We start from the raw sequence: 17046 nt of genomic DNA on the forward strand, positions 1-17046 counted from the left end.
ACATGGCTGCATTCGTGCAACACCGCTATTACACCGCCTTGTACAGGGCTTCACGCTCGATTATGGACGCGTCATCAGCGTGTTTTGATGCGCGTCTATCAATAGCGTGAAGCCCTGTTCAATGAACGAATGCTGCTGTGTATCAATCTCGTGAAATGCACACGATATTTTTGCAGCACAGACAAACTGGTACCTCAAAGCCGGTAATTTATCGTCGCAAATGCGTATCAACGCCTCCATCGTCGCAATGGTCCAGTTGACACGCTTTTGGCTTGATATTTCGTTGGGAGCCGAGCTGCTCACGTCCGACATGGAGGCAGCCATGTTGTCAGTTTACGACGCTAACAGGGGTTGCCTACCTCCGTTTACGAAAACGGCCGTTAGCGGATTAACTGCGGTTAGGGTTGTCGTGTGACAAGGTACAACAGCCGTTAGACTTAACGGCCGTCGTACTTAACTGTGGTTAGACTACCCGTGTGACAAGGGTATTCCTGTGGTGATGCCACCTGGCAACTATGTTACACAGGGGAGTTCTTCCTTTTCAAGGACTTGGCACTGCTCGTCAATGGTTGCCTCTTGTGGGTGGTTCATGGGGCAATTCCACGGCTCATCCCCACACACTCCCATGGCGAGTTGAGCATTGGCGGTGCCACATTCGTGTTACTTTGTGTGTGTGTGTTATGTTGTTTTGTGTGTGTCATAGTGGCGTTCTAGTGTGTTATTTGTTGTGTTATTTGTCGTGTTACTGTAGTGATTTGTATGATATGGCTGGCAGGCTCACTGTCGTGAAAAAGGTGCTAATGAATGCCCATGTGTTCGTTGCACTACGGTGTGTACTGCGTCTGTTCCTCGAGTGTGAAAGAGATCCCACACAATGAACGAATGGTATGTACATGCCTACCTGGCCACTTGCTGGGCTGTGTGGAAGGTGAGAGGGGCTCATCAGTGCTACCCAAACGAGGTCGCCTGGTGGCATGGCCTGCTAGTAGGTGGCTGTTCTGGTACACCACACTAAGGCTGCAACACAAACACACACACACATAAAAACACATTTAATAATAACAATTAGCCAGTTAAAAGTTCTTGTGTAGTATCCAGAAAAATGCAGGTAGCATCATGCATTATTACTAAAAAATATAATATGGTTAGAAAGCTCTGTAAAGTGGGGCTTCATGAAAAGCATTTTAGAAATCCCGATGTGTTGCACAACAATTACTGATGGGGGCGTAGAAAAATGGAAATAATGCACACAGGTGATAGAAGAGTAGGCATTTGCAACACTTTTGTTAATCCTGCCCAACACTTTGCAGTGCTTCCATACTGCCCACAAGTAGTGCTACCTCAGAAATAAATTTCAGGTGTCCCCAAACTACTCTATCCTGCAGTTGCTGCTGCTCTGTATGGCACAACTGTGCACCCTTTGTAAATAGGTTCTCAATTGGGTTCCACGGAGCCCAGGGTTCTGTGAAAGGCGATTTAGGGTTCCGCGAGCTGTCGGAAGGAAAGCGAACCACTCCCGTTTTGCCTCCAGTAGCACCCAATTTATTTACTTAGAGAAGAAAATTTGCAGTGCATTTTACTTTTAATGGAGCTATCGCATGCCACATCTGCACGTCGAGAGTCTGAGTAGCGAGACCCACAGCAGTAGCAGCACTGAAGACTCGTCATTGTCATCATAACATGACCTTACGCTCAGCAGCAAAAATCTCTTGGGGTTTTCAGTTATGTCAGGCACCTGAGGCAGTCCTCGACGTCAAGTCCCCTGTTGGAACCCTGTTGACCCTTGAGACCAAAGCTGTCGCTGTCACAAAGTGCCTGGTAGATGCAGGCAGACAGGGAAGTGCCCAGGTCCCACAACACCGACACCCTAGAGAAGGTGCTGGCACTTGTGGCTTCGCCAGGGGGCTCTTCCAGGTCCATCACCGTCAGCAAGATGTCGTGTGCCATTAGCTGCATAAAAACAAAGGCGAAGTGCCACAAAGATGGATGATCGGGATGCCAGTCTTTCATTCAGCGGCACACAAATGCAAAGCCTCATGTACTATTCTGGCAGAGTCAAGCAATTACATCAGAAATCTGTATTGGTAGAGTTGTGGCTTGGGCTAGTTGGTTTTCTGCTTTTTCGTGTAGGTGGTGCAGTGCGAAGCAGGACGAGGAACGCGAGAGACGATGAAGACAACGCTCGTCTTCGTTGTCTCTGTTCCTTGTCCGTGCTTTGTGCTACAACACTTAACAAACTTGTATTGGTGTTTTGTGCGAGCACTGTGTGCTTTTTTTCCATTCGATACCACAGGGTCTTATTCTATGGGGAGTAGCTGCCCACTGACACAGAACAAAATATCTTTAAGAATACCGTGTATCTACTACAGGTAGGCATACTCACTCACTCATTAGTAGTGATCCATTCACTCCACAGTGATTTAAGAGTGAGTGAGTGAGTGATGAAAGGCGCGATTGGACTTGGCTTTTGAACAAGAGAGGGTTAACATGTGCATCAATAAGTCTGTGACAGTGAGCTTCAGAGGATGTGAATATGAACATGACTCCCAGCGAGTGATCAACAGCAGCTTACCTGCAGAAGGCGCACTGGATCGGCAACCACTGTTTTTTGGCAGGCCACACTGGCAGCCAAGAGCGGTAGCGTTGTCGGGAAAGGAAGTGGAGACAACAACTGCTGCTGGGAACGATCTTGCTGCAACTCCTGCAAAAGCAGTCGCACAGTGCATACGTTTTACGTGGTTAAATTATTATAATGAAGTGACAGCAGCACCTATCAAGTGGCCTTTATCTGAGAGAAAACTGATGTTTACTTATGTTGAACCACTGACTGACAGGGTTTAATTAATATCCCACACTTGGGTGATAGAGATATACATAGTAACAAGGGGACTTAGATTAACTTTACCTCAAACACCATAACATGCACCAATGTACACAGGATTCTTACATTACACCCATTATGAAATTCAACAAATCCTGAACAAAACTTGAATAAGAGACTTCAGCTACGTTGGTACCTTAGTCACCGAGTCAAATTCGGAAAAAACATTGACCAGAGCCATCCTAAGTACATCAATAATCCTGAGCATGAATGATATACACAAACATGTGCCGAATGCAAGGTCTTCAAGCACATGGGCACGCTTCAGAAAGACAAAAAAAAAGGAAATAAGTTTGTAAGGTAATGCAGCATGTTATGGCAACTGCCTCAGCATCACACTGAAAACTGTTCAGTTAAGGGTACAAGCGTGCACAACCAATATATACAAGCTTGAGGCAGCATGTACTGCCGCACTTTCTATTGCCACTAATTTAAATGTAAAAATACAAAAATAAAACACATACACAGGCACCAGGGCACGCAAATGGCCCATTTCTTGAATTCATTGTTTCTTCTTTAAAACCTTGTGAGCTGTTCTATGAAGCTACGCCGAATGACAAGGCACGTTCGTTGGCAATGTCGTTCAATACGTTTCTCCTGCACTGTTACCTGTCGTTTCACAGTGCAAAGTACAGCCTTTGAACCCCCTATACCTTACTTCCCCCTCCTCACCTGCAGCAGCAGGTTGAGCTCCATGCGCACTGCGGCCAGGCCTCCACCGTGTGCTCCGTGAAGGCCGGTGTAGGACAGCAGAGTGCGGAGCAATGCCTCGTTGGCCTTGAGCCACAGCTTGCGGCGTGCAGCGCGCACCAACTTGGCCTCGAAATCCTGCTTGTCTGCGACCAAGATGGCGTGCAGAGATGGTGCCCCTGGCTGGGTTCCGTCAGCAGTGTTGGCCCTGTCTCTTCCACCAGCTTCCTCACCGGTTGCATCGGGAAGGATGGACGTCTCCGATACTGCAAACAAAAACAACCAATAACGATCAGTCTATCAGTGTGAGAAGGAACACCGTGTTTTTTTTAACCTTTGAACTCCAAGATCACTTTGCACTTACATTCTCCCTTCTTTGTTTCTCTAGCCCTTCTACCTCCCCTAAAATGTGGTTGTAGATTATCTTGCTCCATGATGGCTCTAGAACAACACAGCCTATAGCTGTAAAACGTTGCCAAATTGTGCTTAAAAAAAAACACACACACACACACAAGACCACCATCACAAAGGAGGGGCAGGTTGGTAAGAGAACTACTAGCTACTAGTCCATTTATCGTTGTCTAAGTAGACTATAATCAGTGCCCATTACTGGACTATTGTGGATAATGAAGAATTTATGCAAATTATTCAATCAATTAAAAATGGTAAACATGAGTGCTATAAGTAAGCTTTCACTGATACTTTAGATTGGATGTTCTCATTCATGCATGATTAGTGCCGTATATCACATAAAAGTTGAGCCAATGCTCAAGCTTATAGAGGTTCATTCAATGTCCACATTAACATAGAGGCAAACAAGTTACGCAAGCAGTAGATACAACATGTACAATAGGCCATAAACATAGTAACAGAAAAGCGCTACTTTGCAAGTCTAGACATGAATCAGTTAAAAAAGAGTTATAACAAAAATTCACAATTCACAATTGGCCAGTTACAATTAAACAAGGCAATCACCAGTCGCATAAAGCACTATGAGGGAAATGTGAAAATAACTGAACTAGGAAGTTATGTAGAGACACAAGCTTTTCGTTAGAAAGGCTCACTGTACGGTAATGAATGAACTGCCACACCTGAGGAACTACCAGCAGCCTGCATAGCAGTGCCGTACTGGCACAATTCCTTGAGTGCCGCCACACAACGCTCGAGCCAGACATAGAGCTGATGCCTCAGCTGGCCCCCATCCACCTCGAAGCCTGTAGCCAGAGTGCTCAGTTCCTCCATCATGATCTGTAAATGACCGCAAATGACGGGGAATGAATTACAGTATGCGGTTCAATAAGGGCACCCATTCATTTGCTTTGACAGGTGCCCATTAGAGCAACATAAATGCCATAGAAAGTGTCCAGCATCAAAATATCATGCAATGCACGAAGATGGACACACCACAAAAACGAAAGATGAACAAGCACTCTCCTTGTAACAGTCAACAAGCTCTGTTGATTTTTTTTTTGCCATTTGCCCTATCTACATTTGCACTTTGCACAAAGTACTTGTTAACAGAGCTCTCAGCAAGTTCTCTTAACATCAAATGTACTAAACCAGGCGTCTCAAACATGCGGCCTGTGGGACTTTCACTAGTGGCCCGGCCCGCACATGACTGCCTTGTCCCTTTTTTTATGTTCTTAATAAGTATGTTCATGAGCTAGACAGATGTGACTGGTCTCAAGCATGTTTTTTCATGAGGCACCCCATGCGGTCGCCATGTGTTGAAATATAACCGGGAACTCTACCCTTCAGAATTGGCATCCAGATTTTAAACATTCTGGAAGTCAGTATCGTTACGTTTCTCGAATCCTGACGTCAACAAACCTCCCCCCCCAATACCCCCCTCTCCGATCTTTTTCACTGTCCCGGCATTTGTGTAAGTCTAAATTTTGTGACTGTGGCTCGCTAGCTGAGGCGAGTTTGAGACCCCTGTACAAAACAGTAGTGCGAAGCACTCTGTGTGAGACATGATGCTTGAAATTATGTGTAATTGCAGGGTGATCGACCATATCTTGCGGCATAAATGCTTAATGGCAAGAACTCCCTAAAATACTCGCACTGCTATTATGTATAGTAAAAGCATGAGCTTTGTGATGGCAGGAGTGAAGAATGACATGACAGGATGGATGCTGTTATTACTTGTCAAGCCACAGACACGAGTGCAATTGCACACTTTCGATTTCAAACACAAATACACAGTGATAAGCACACCCACAATTGCAGAGGCTTGCTACATTGCAAAATGCACGAACACATGCACTGGCCACTTTCGGTCATGCTGCCAAATAACTGTCAGTCCTTGACAAGTCCACTCCTAAGAAATGTGTTTCTGTTATTCTGCAATTTTTCTACACAAATAAAAATCTATATGCTTCTCATTTTTTTTTGTTAAACTGTGTCACATTATCACAGGCAAGTCACATACTTATAGCTCATACTTTTTCAATAACGAGCCTTGTATTTTTTTTTTAATTCCTTTTCCAGATGTGGCACAAAGGCTCAGCTGGCAGAAAGTGCTTATCCTGTTTCTAATTTACTACCTAACTTCTTCCATGTTGCACAATATAAACCTGTTCTGATAAGCTCAATTCACCATCTTTATGAATTAAGACACCTTGGAATTCCATGCAGGGATGCTATGACTGAAAAGGTTAACACACACACAACAATGGGAACGAGCAAATTATGTGAGTGAGCTATTAAAAGAAGTAATAGCATAAACTGTAATTTCAACATTTGCGAATATTTTTTGCATAGGGTTAAATAGCTCACCTTAAGGCATGCCATGAATTTCAGTTGCTGCGCCATGATGTCTAGGGTCTCTACCCTATTTTGAGCTAGTGTTTCTTCTGAAATACAAGATGGCAAAAAATATGCAAATAGGCATTTGAAGACAAACACACAATTATTGTCAAGTTATTACGCACGCAACATTCAGCATAGTTTCGCGTTTCTGCTTAACCACTCTGTGGGCTGTCAGTGACACAACTCGACATATGCTGGCATACTCGCACGAAAGCACACCCACTCCTATTTGCTATCTACTCCTTTTACAGGCATGAAGCGATGCACCAGTAAGTAATGAAGAGTGTGAGTGAATGTGAGTATGAATGGGAACGAGTTCCAGTGAGTTTGAGGACATATGTGAGCGAGTGCAGGTATAAGATGACGCACGTACAAGGAAGAACGAGTGCTAGTGCAAATAGCAGCAACTATTAATGTGAACTGGTGTTGGTATAAGTGAGCATGAGTATGAACATAAGTGACCACTGATGAGCGTGTGTGCAGATGAGTGAGCGAAGAAAGAGCCTGTGAAAATGTAAAAGCCCTACATCGTGTGATAAAGGTGATGTTTTGGACACTTCTTAGCACCTATAACCCACCTGACAACGGCACTATAGGTGGTTATTATTCGGACAGTAGGAGTTTATAGTAGTAAATAGCTATTCGCCCCATGGCTGAACACCATGCTTAGTCCAGGTAGCCATGGAAGGCCACATGCTGGACTGGTAGGTATCAGTTAACTAAGCGTGTTATAACACCACACAAACGTCACGCATATTATTTTTTTCTTGGCTTTGCTAAAAGCAGCTGCCCCCACAAAAATGTGCCATGCTTATATATAAATCGTATGAGCAAAAAATAATGAGATTTTGCTTACAAATCAAACGGTATATGCAATACTGACAGAATTGCACTTTACTCACTCTGATCTTGATCTTGATAGAACACTCAAACAATACAAATAAAGATAAAATGAATGAATTAAGTAAATACATTTAAAAAAAAAACAACCATTGTACAAGCCAAGGTTTCCAGTAAAATTACTAAGTACTTTTGACACTCAATTCTAAGAGTCCTGCAAGTACGGCAGCTCAGCCAGCACAAGCATGATGGATATTGCGTAAATTTGCCCATATTTCTGTCTCCTGGCCTTTAGGGAGACATTGCTAAGATTGTTTTATTGTGATAGCAATAATATGACACTCCAGGTGCAGTTTCATCATCAGCATCACCGTGAGGTTAGATGTAAAGCCCAATGGTGATAACATTGCCCCGCGTGTCGTATGTTCGATGCACGAGTGACAGCGTGTGGGAGGCAGCCGGCGATCATGGCTCGAACAGAGAGGAAACGCACCGGCCCTCTTCCGTCACACAAAAGACCCATCGAAGGTCCCAAAGGAAGGGAGCTGCGTTGCTCTGGCAGCAACTGCATACTTTGACTGACTGAATGAATGAATGAATGAATGAATGAATGAATGAAAAACTTTACTGGTGCAAAGAAATTCTCCCGGCGAAGGTGGAGCCCTCATTCCAGGGCCCCTGTGGCCTTTGCCATCTTGCGAGCTCTGTCGATCAGCTTGAGCTGTTCTTCAGGCTTCGAGCAGGACAGCGCAGCCTCCCACTGCTCCGGTGTTGGTGTGTTGTTTATTGGCAGATCCTTTGAGTTTTGGCAGGCCCATGTAACGTGATAAAGTGTTGCATGTTCCCCGCATAGCGGGCATTTGTTGTCGTATGCAGTCGGATAGATTTTGTTAAGTAGACTGAGCTTTGAGTGGCCGGGCATGGTCGCAAGTGCCCTATCTTGACAGGAATTAGCAGATGGCTCACACCTTTATATGTACTGTGTCCTCACCACTCAGTTTGCATGGCAGCGATAGACAGCTCTAAGGTTGCTTCGTTGACTGCAGCAGCCATGTTTCCTTGTGTTTTGTTGAGTTACACCAGGTCGGATTCTAAAGGAGTTAGCTGCTAGCCTTACATCGTATAGCATTCCAATTTGTTGATATCGCATTCAGTGCTTTGCCAATGCAGTGAATCAGACAATTTTTAAACAAAACAATGCATTGTAAATGGGACTTTTTTCGAAAAACCATGTATGTATACAAAACTCGTGTTGCTTTTCTGCATGCATAAAAATAGCACTTCTTGAAAATTTCGATAGAAAACGCTTAGTACATAATGCCACAAGAACGACTGAAGCCAAAAGCACCAAGGTCTGACAAGTACATGCACTGCACCCACCATTATTATGCAAGCTTAACAATCATGCTGCCAGAGTTCCTTCTGTAGTAACCTTTACAAGAATCCTATGCACAGTAGCTGTAGGTTGCACTACAGTCCTCTTTACTTGCCTTCTTCTAACTGCCTCGAGCCTTTGGTATCCTCGACATTAGGAGCATCAGTGCCGGCCAGTGGTGGACCCCAGTCGAAGCTGTCCGTTTTTCGCTGGGGTGTATCTGTGCCGAGAGGCTGGCTCCAGTCGAATGCATCTGCCTTATCCGTGGCAGCTGTACTCTTGGTTAGGGGCTGGCTCCAGTCAAAGTCTTCCGCCTTTTGTGGAACCTTTGCCACAGGTTGACTGGCGAGAAAGAGGTTATTGGGAAATCAACATTGCTGCTGATAAACACATTAGATGGACAGTCATTGCTGCTCCCCGCCCCTGCCTGGCGTCATCCCTGCATTGCAGCCACATCACCATCACCCTGCTAAGCATGGAGCTCGCAGTTCCGTGGCTTGTTTTGTTAAAGGGGTACTGACACCTTTTTTCGAAGGTGAGTTTACTCTGCCATACAAATCTCCTGTATGCAGACGGCTCTGAGCAAGTGTGAAGCACAGCAAATGCTGATAAGATATTTTCATTTGATATTAAAGTCAATTTTTCCATGGCGCACCTACTGACATCGACACTAGCTTGACGTCAGGCTACAGTACCAATTCTAGTGACTTCACGCAGCAGTATGGCTAGTTGTGATGACGTTAGATACCAAAACTTCCAAGATGGCCGCTTGTGCGTCATCAAAACTTCCAAAATGGCCGCTTGTGTGTCACCAACGGAGCCACGGTGCGGAGCAGCCATGGAAGCATCACTATATATTGCGCGAGCACGTGACGAGAAGCTCATACCGTGTTGTGACGTCAGGGTACAGCAGGAACCGAAACTAGCTTTTAAAAACATACTGTAATTACTTTTTCAGGGCACACTCGCGCTTAGCACTACCTTTTCCAGGCTCTTGAGGGCTTGACTTTTCATTTGACGTAAAAAAACGACAACTGAAAATATTCGTGTCAGTACCCCTTTAAAATGCTACCCGATGCTTCTGATCCCAGGCTTTCACCTACATTATATTTAGGTGACGGTTCTCGGTTGGTCGCATTATAAGATAAATATTTAAATATACCATGCAGTGCAAAGCATTTCATGCACTCTGACAACCCGACCCTGTAATGTCACACAGGGTTCTTACCTCCAGTCAAAGTCTTCAGCTTTCTGTTTCACTGGCCCGTTGCTGATGGCACCCGATGGAGTCCCAGCATTAGAGTCATTTTTCTTGGCAGGAGAGCCTTCCTCGGTCATGACATTACCACTGTCATCAAGAATGCAGTTGGGCAGTCGCGACAGCACCTCTAGCGCAAGCGGCGGGCAGCCAGCACGGAAGTGCGCGTGGCTGGTCGTGAAGAACAGCCGTCGCTCCAGTGGCGTAATGGTGTCACTGCTGGTCGCTCCTCCTGGTGTTAGCGTCTTGGTCACTGTGCTGCCGGGCTTGAATCCCGAAAGCAGCACCGCACGGCCGTGCTTGCGGCGCATGCTCATGGACTTGGCCAGGTTGCGTCGCACCACAAGTGGATGCGTGCGCAGGTAGAGGTAGAAGTTGAACACCCCTGGGTCAGCTGCATGAGCCAATACAGTGCTGTTCTTGAACCGTGTTTGTGTTTAGGGCAAGCTCAGCTTAGCACAGTCTTGCTATGAAGTTGTTCAAGTGAGTGGTTTCTTGTGAAAGGGACACTAAAGTGAAACAATGAATCGGTTTAGATTGATAAACCGTACTCTGAAAACTCTAACGAGCTCAATATCACCATCGTAGGTTTATTAACAGAAGAGAAAATCAAGGTGAAAGCTCCATTTTTAAATTTTGCGCCGAAATCTCCGTGCGTGATGTCGTGGATTTCAAAGTGTATTTTTCGGATTTTGGCGACAGTGGCTCAACGACATTTTCTGAAACTTGGTATGTTTAGTCTCTGGCCCCCTCAGAGGACAATGTACTTCATTTTCACCTATTAGGAACTACGTAGGCCCTAGTGGACATCGTTAAAATCTATGCTGTCATAACGATTTATGCGGAAATTTCAAGGTGGTGTTGCCACCTGAATTTTCTTTTCACGTGTTTTCTCGCTTACCAAGCATCTTCTAGTGGCAAGCGTGGTGATTTTGGTATTGTGAGAGTAATTCGCTAGCACCAGAAAAATCTTTTTTTTTTCTTTACTGTCCCTTTAACATTAGCCCTTAAACTGCCGCTTCCAAGATAACTTGGCATCTATCGTTGCACAATCCATACCACTTCCGGGCATACTCGTATTGGGTTTCTACACATGCCCTTCTGCTCCTGAAGTGACTTGTATGAAAAAGAAAACTGGACAATTCGAACTTGTCCTCTGTTTCCGGGAAACATATGCATTAGGCTTGTGCGAATATTCGAGCACTTCGAATATTCGAATGAATAATAAAGTATTCGAATTCGCTTCGATTCGAATTTAAATTATTGGAAATTTCGAAGTATTCGAGATGAACGAAAAGGTGCATATTAGACCGCTTGTAACCCCCCTCTAAAGGTGGTTTCACTGCAGTGGAGGGGTGCTAATGCCGTGAATAGTACACCTATCCAGGGGAAATCCGCACTGCCACGAAGCCCCACTTTAAGGTTGAATTAACAAATTACGTTCACATCGATTCATCATTTTTAGATACAAAGCATCTCTTGCCCAGGGGTATGTCCCGCGGTGTGGTAGTCTGCACTCACACTACGCATGTGCAACTCTCCTCCTTCCCTCTCTCCAACAGCTGTGCGTTACTCTCTCCCTTTCTCTACCAGCACCTGCTTGCGCTTCTCCTGCGTTCTCACTTCTGCTCTCGCGGCGCATGCGCTACTCTCCTCCTCTAGTCTCCTCTCCTTCAAGTGGTAGAGCGCTGCGCGTGTTCAGTCCAGCGCTTGCTTCGGTTGACTCCTCTGAAATGCGGGCTCGACATGCCGAAATTCTCTCCTGCGCAGCGCCGCGATGAGCGCCAGAGCATGTGCGTCCCGTCGCCCTCTCTCTCCTCTCCTACTCTGCCTCCCTCTCGCGTGCCTGTCAACCGCGTTCCCTGCTCGCCCTGTGAGAATTAACGGCCAGGCTAGAGGGAAGATACGACGCGCGTAGTGTTCCTCTTCGTGTTCCACGACGCGAGGTTGGTAGCATGCCCAACGAACGCCAACGGAATGCAATCGTGCAAGTGCTCCGGCTTCGCATCGCCTCATGATCCCCTTTAGCGAGAAATGGTGTAATTTTTTTTAAGTTTAAAAGCTTGTTATACTGGCTTATATGCTCTAAGTATAGTAAATTTTAAAACGCCACATATTTTACAAGTTATCACTTGCATTCTACCGAAAGCCAAATCCTGCTACTATTTGAATTTGCTTCCACTTCCATTGAACCAAAAAGAATGACATTTTGCACATGCCTTGCTACAATTAAAAAAAAAACAACATTGTGCAGGTTGGTTGGGTCATGACAAATATGCTCATTTTTCTTTATAATGTGCGATATATACTATTTGAATTCGATTCGAACCTAAAATTTACTATTCACACAAGCCTAATATGCATTATTTAGGGGCATCAAACTCTCATTAATTTGCATATTATTTGGCCATACTCTGTTTAATTTTAATGAATACCATTGCAGTAAGAACACCATCTTGGATGAAGACGACATGGGTCTCGCGCCATGGCCGACGGTGGAGACTGAACCCACAACTCGCATAATTTGAAGGTTGTGGGTTTGGTCCCCACCAACGACAAGTTGTCTTTTCACTCACTTCAACTCCTTTCTATTCATTTTATAAACGCTAAACTACACTTAAAAAACAACAAATAATGTCCCCCATGCTCTTCTTGGCTTCATTGTCTCTTCGCTACGCATAAAACAAGTCATTTGGGGCCACGATTTTCGCGTGGGCATTGCCTGGCATAAAACAGACACACTGACACTGAGCTAGCATTACATGTAGCTATAATATACTTCATGCAATAAGTCCTTCAAGTAGAAATGACGAAAAAATCGCTGTATGCAATAGGATTTCAGCACTGGAATTACACAGCCCGAAAAATCCCAGCTAAGGCCACCACGAGGTAGCTGTGCCACGCAGAGTCATACTCTCACCAGTGTCGTCGGCTGTTGTAGGACTCGAGATGGAACCTTTGTCGCTGGCATTTGCAGCCTGCCCAGCTGCACTGCTGGACAGCTGCTGCGTCTCCTGGTGTATCGTATGATGCTCTTGCCCCACACGTGTCTGAAGCAGGGTGGTGAGTGATTCCTCGTAATGCTGCAGTAGCCACAGTGCCATGGAGCGCAGGAATGGATCTGGATGGGCCAGCTCCAGGGATGTGCCTTCGGCGCCCTCGGGCTGACCCAACACCTCGGCATTGAGCAGCCGTCGTAGGTGCTCGGGAACCGAGTCGAGGTCACCCTCATACAGGCGTACCACCACCATGGCCAGCTGCAGGTCCTCAAGCTTGCTCAGGCACACCTGTCAACCACCAGCGCTATGTAAGTACTTGTCTGTAGTCGGTTACAGCCTAAGAATAAATACTACAAGCTCCGACCCCAGAACTGCGGTGCACCTGCCATTCATCTGGGCATGAGAACCGTACAAGGTAGTTTCCGTTGCAAATGTAAGTAATTTTTCACTGCTAACGTAAATGCTACGCATGTTTGTAATTAAAGTTCGTCGTCCCTACTTAAAATATTACTTTTCCCAGAGGAGTGATGTCGGAATCTGCTGAAATTTGCCAGAAAGTTAATGTTTTCAACCGAAAATAAATGACATGAACGTGTGTCTGTATAAGAAAATCACCTACTTGAAATACGTAAAAAGTGCATGACCTCAAGGAAATGAGTAAATGCAATTGGATAGGGCACCTATGCAAATTTTCTTTGAGTTGGACAGCGACAACTGTGAGCAGGGCTTACATTTGTTCTTAGCTTGCAGGGGCGTAGCCAGAAATTTTTGCGGAAGTGGGTGGGGGGGTGGGCGGGTTCAACCATACTTTATGTATGTTCGTGCGTGCATTTGTATGTGCGCCTGTATATATGCGCAAGCAAAATTGAAAAATTTCAGGGGGGGCCTAGGTAGTGACAGGAAGTCGACAGGTACCGGTATGAGTTGAATTTGTCAACTTAAGAAATAGGAAGCCCTATAGTTTGTTGCCAGCTAGCAGGGGCCTAGCCGAAGGGGTGACCCCCCCCCCCTTGCCCTCTGGCTAGGCCTCTGCTAGCTTGCAACGAACTATAGGGCTTCCTATTTCTTAAGTTGACAAATTCAACTCATACCGGTACCTGTCGACTTCCTGTCACTACCTAGGCCTTATTGGCTGTGTGGACAGTTTGGACTGCAATACTCCTGAGACAGCCGAACACGCCTCGTGTGTCTGCTGGTGGTATGTCGTGCAAAGACAATCACTGACGGAAGATTTAAAAAAAATTTATCCATCACCCATCATCTGAGTAGGTTCCGTCAGGACCCGAACGGATATATATCATAAGCATGGCGTCTTCTAGGCTGTCGTCAAATCCTTGCATGACAGCAGTCTGGACTTAAGACACTGAAGAGCCTCACGCTGTTTATTCACCACCGTCTTCATTCTCATGGCACATTCTCTCTCTTTAGATCTATACTTTACCTTTCCCAACATCGAGTAGAAAGGCAGCACTTTGATTCAGGCTAACTGCTCAGCTAATGTACCAGTATAACTGAAACAAAAAAGCAACATTTCCCAGTGGCATCAAGAAGTCAGCATACCTGTACAGCATCCTTCACGGCATTGGCCAGGAGGAAGAAAGCTGCAGCATACTCAAACTGTTGTTTCCCAAGCAGCACATAGGCATTTTTGAGCGCTGCTTTTCTCCAACGGTCTTGAGAGAAGTCGTTTTGGAAGAAGTCGGACATCCGCTTGTCGTTCACAGTCCTGCAATAACCCAACGAGCAGGAAAATACATAAGGTGTAACAGACACCAGGACCCTAGAACTTGCAACTTGCATAAGGAACCAAGAACATGGATTTTTAACATCTGTCACATACCTGAACAGTCCAGCCAGAATTGTTTTCTTCTTCATTGCCATATAGTAAAGTGCAGCATCCAAGGGGTTTTGTTTAGCTGTGAAGGAACTTTTGGCCAGCTGAAATGAAAACCAAATAATGCACAATGCCAGCCTTCTCCAAGCACAACAGCAGCCAAGCCGTGATCAGAAAAAACTGCTAAATGATCAATTTACTGATAGGGTTTAACATTTCACAGACATGTCTGGGCCTTGAGACACTATAGTAGAGGACTTTCAATAGATTTTGATCAGTTGTGGTTCCTTCAGTGGGCACCTGAATATACAGCAGTGTTTTTGCATTTGACCCCCGCCCCTCCCCCTTTAATACATAGTCACTGTGGCATGAATCAAACTCATTAATCATGCTTGGCCTTGTACTTGGCTGTAAAAACATGTTTGGCAAATAAACTTTTTAAGAGTAGGAAAGATGCATATGAAAATACAGTATACTCTCAGTAAACGGTAATCTCTTAAATGGAATTGCTGCTTAAATGAAACAGCTGCCCCTACCATGATTGGTTTCGTACCTGAACAATAGTAAATGGAACTCCTGTTAAATGGAACATATAGTATCTTGGTCCCTCCAGGTTCCGTTTAACGAGAGCCTATTGTATTACGATGTAATCTTATTAATTCAAATTCCATGAGGAGAAAAGATTTGTTGAAGTAAAACAGAGTTTGAACTATAGAGAGAGCCCTTTTGAATGTAGTATCACACAGTTACCTGAGCCATGTTTCTGGGCGGCTATTGCCTACATGGTAGGTAGATAAGCACGCGAGGGCTTTCTTTTACCTTTTAGGCGAGGGGAGTTGATTAGAGGCGAGTGCATTGTCAAGGGGCGGGCCTGTTAGTGCGCAGAGCTAAGGGGAGGGGGGGCTGGACGTTCAAGGGCTGGCATGACTGTAGTGGACAGTACAAGAGCCACAGTTTTCTAACAAGTCGCCCTCCACATCTCAAGCCGATAGAGATTCCAAAGGGCAGATAACTAACTCTTCATAAGAACTTGTTGTTGGGCGAGTTGGTGAGTACTTAACATCGTGGTTTAGCGCTTAAAAAAAAAAACAAAAAAAAACTCACATGTGTCTGTCTTTTTTTAGCGCTAAACCACGATATTAAGAACTAACTCTTCGTCCGCCCTCATTTGCATCTCCAAGACTAACTGACTTGCCACACGACTTTTCTTCATGCACATACAGTGCTCACCAACCTTGTGACTAGTTGACAGTAACAAGGTTGACAGTCACTCTTGAGCCTAACATCAACAAACTGCTTCCATTCATAAAATAACTGAAACACGTGGCATTCTTCCAAGGTCCTGGTCACGTGTGACAAATACACCGGTGCGGCCACGGCAACTAGCAATAAAATTTACAAGCTTGTGCTCAGTAGAAGAGTGCCAAAGTTGCTGAGCTATCACAGCAGGTGAAAGGACTAGTAAGAAGTGAGCACAACTGATAAGGATCCGCTACTGCTTCATAGTCTGTCCCGGCTGCTTCTTTCTAGCGCCATTATATTGCAACGCCACCTTTGTGCACTGCATCGAAAAACACCAACTGGGCCAGCACACCAACTGGACATTGTATTCTAATGGCAAGCCAACAGGCCCAAATTGTAACCTTAGTGCAACACAGCAAGCCAACATACCTTCTCAATGATACGTCTTAGCAGCTGGTTGGAACGGACCCACCAGCCAATGCCGAGTTCCCTAAGCTCGGCCCAACGTAGGGTGGGCTTCTGCAGGGCAGGGATGAGTTGTGCAAGCTCCTCTTGGGTCTCCGAGTGGAAAGCCCAGACCAGGTTGTGAGGGCCCAGACCGTGGCGCTGCAGTTGCGCCCGCTGTGCCAAGGGCAGGCATCGCAACAAGTACGTGTGGTGACGCACCGCCAGGAAGTAACGAAGCCCACAGTCATCCAGAGAGTCTGCATAAGTCGCAACAAGAAGAATAAGGAAAACCGAGAAACTAAAATTTTTTTATTATTTACATCCACGGGAAGCTAACAGACAATGAAGGCAGGAAAAGCATGGAGAAAAAGAGAGATGATAGGAAAAAGAGAAATAAAGGCAGAGAAAGTGGCAACTCGTAGCTGGTGGGAGGTGAACACCACATTCTCCGCATTATGCATGTGATGCTCTAACAATGAGCAATGAGTAGTACGCGTTTAGTATACGCGTACTACATCTGGCCTTCGAAGTGTTGTCATTGCCACTTATGGCCATGGTGACAAATGTAGAACATCTCTTCAAAGGCAAGCATCAGATGACACGAACTTACGTGCCGTGCCATACAACAGGTTAAGAGACCTTCGTATGCTATACATCATGACGCCGAAG

The 17046-nt window shown here is 45.3% G+C and overlaps 1 protein-coding gene and 1 pseudogene across 1 annotated transcript in view; one reads left to right on the forward strand and one right to left on the reverse strand.

Annotated features, from left to right (window-relative positions):
* Positions 1-16634, reverse strand: part of LOC119387447 (dmX-like protein 2) — a gene marked incomplete at its 5' end in the record, with an annotated part of 52980 nt that extends 36346 nt beyond the window's left edge. Inside the window, 12 exon segments of the mRNA XM_037654841.2 lie at positions 902-1017; positions 1736-1950; positions 2573-2701; positions 3554-3837; positions 4663-4819; positions 6350-6426; positions 8713-8939; positions 9826-10249; positions 12776-13142; positions 14415-14580; positions 14695-14792; positions 16360-16634. Of these exon segments, the coding sequence (XP_037510769.1) occupies positions 902-1017; positions 1736-1950; positions 2573-2701; positions 3554-3837; positions 4663-4819; positions 6350-6426; positions 8713-8939; positions 9826-10249; positions 12776-13142; positions 14415-14580; positions 14695-14792; positions 16360-16634 (2535 nt within the window).
* Positions 16635-16752: 118 nt separating this feature from the next.
* Positions 16753-17046, forward strand: part of LOC119385959 (metaxin-1-like) — a 4860-nt pseudogene continuing 4566 nt past the window's right edge.

The sequence above is a fragment of the Rhipicephalus sanguineus genome, chromosome 3 (genome assembly GCF_013339695.2).
Source record: "Rhipicephalus sanguineus isolate Rsan-2018 chromosome 3, BIME_Rsan_1.4, whole genome shotgun sequence".
NCBI lineage: Eukaryota > Metazoa > Arthropoda > Arachnida > Ixodida > Ixodidae > Rhipicephalus > Rhipicephalus sanguineus.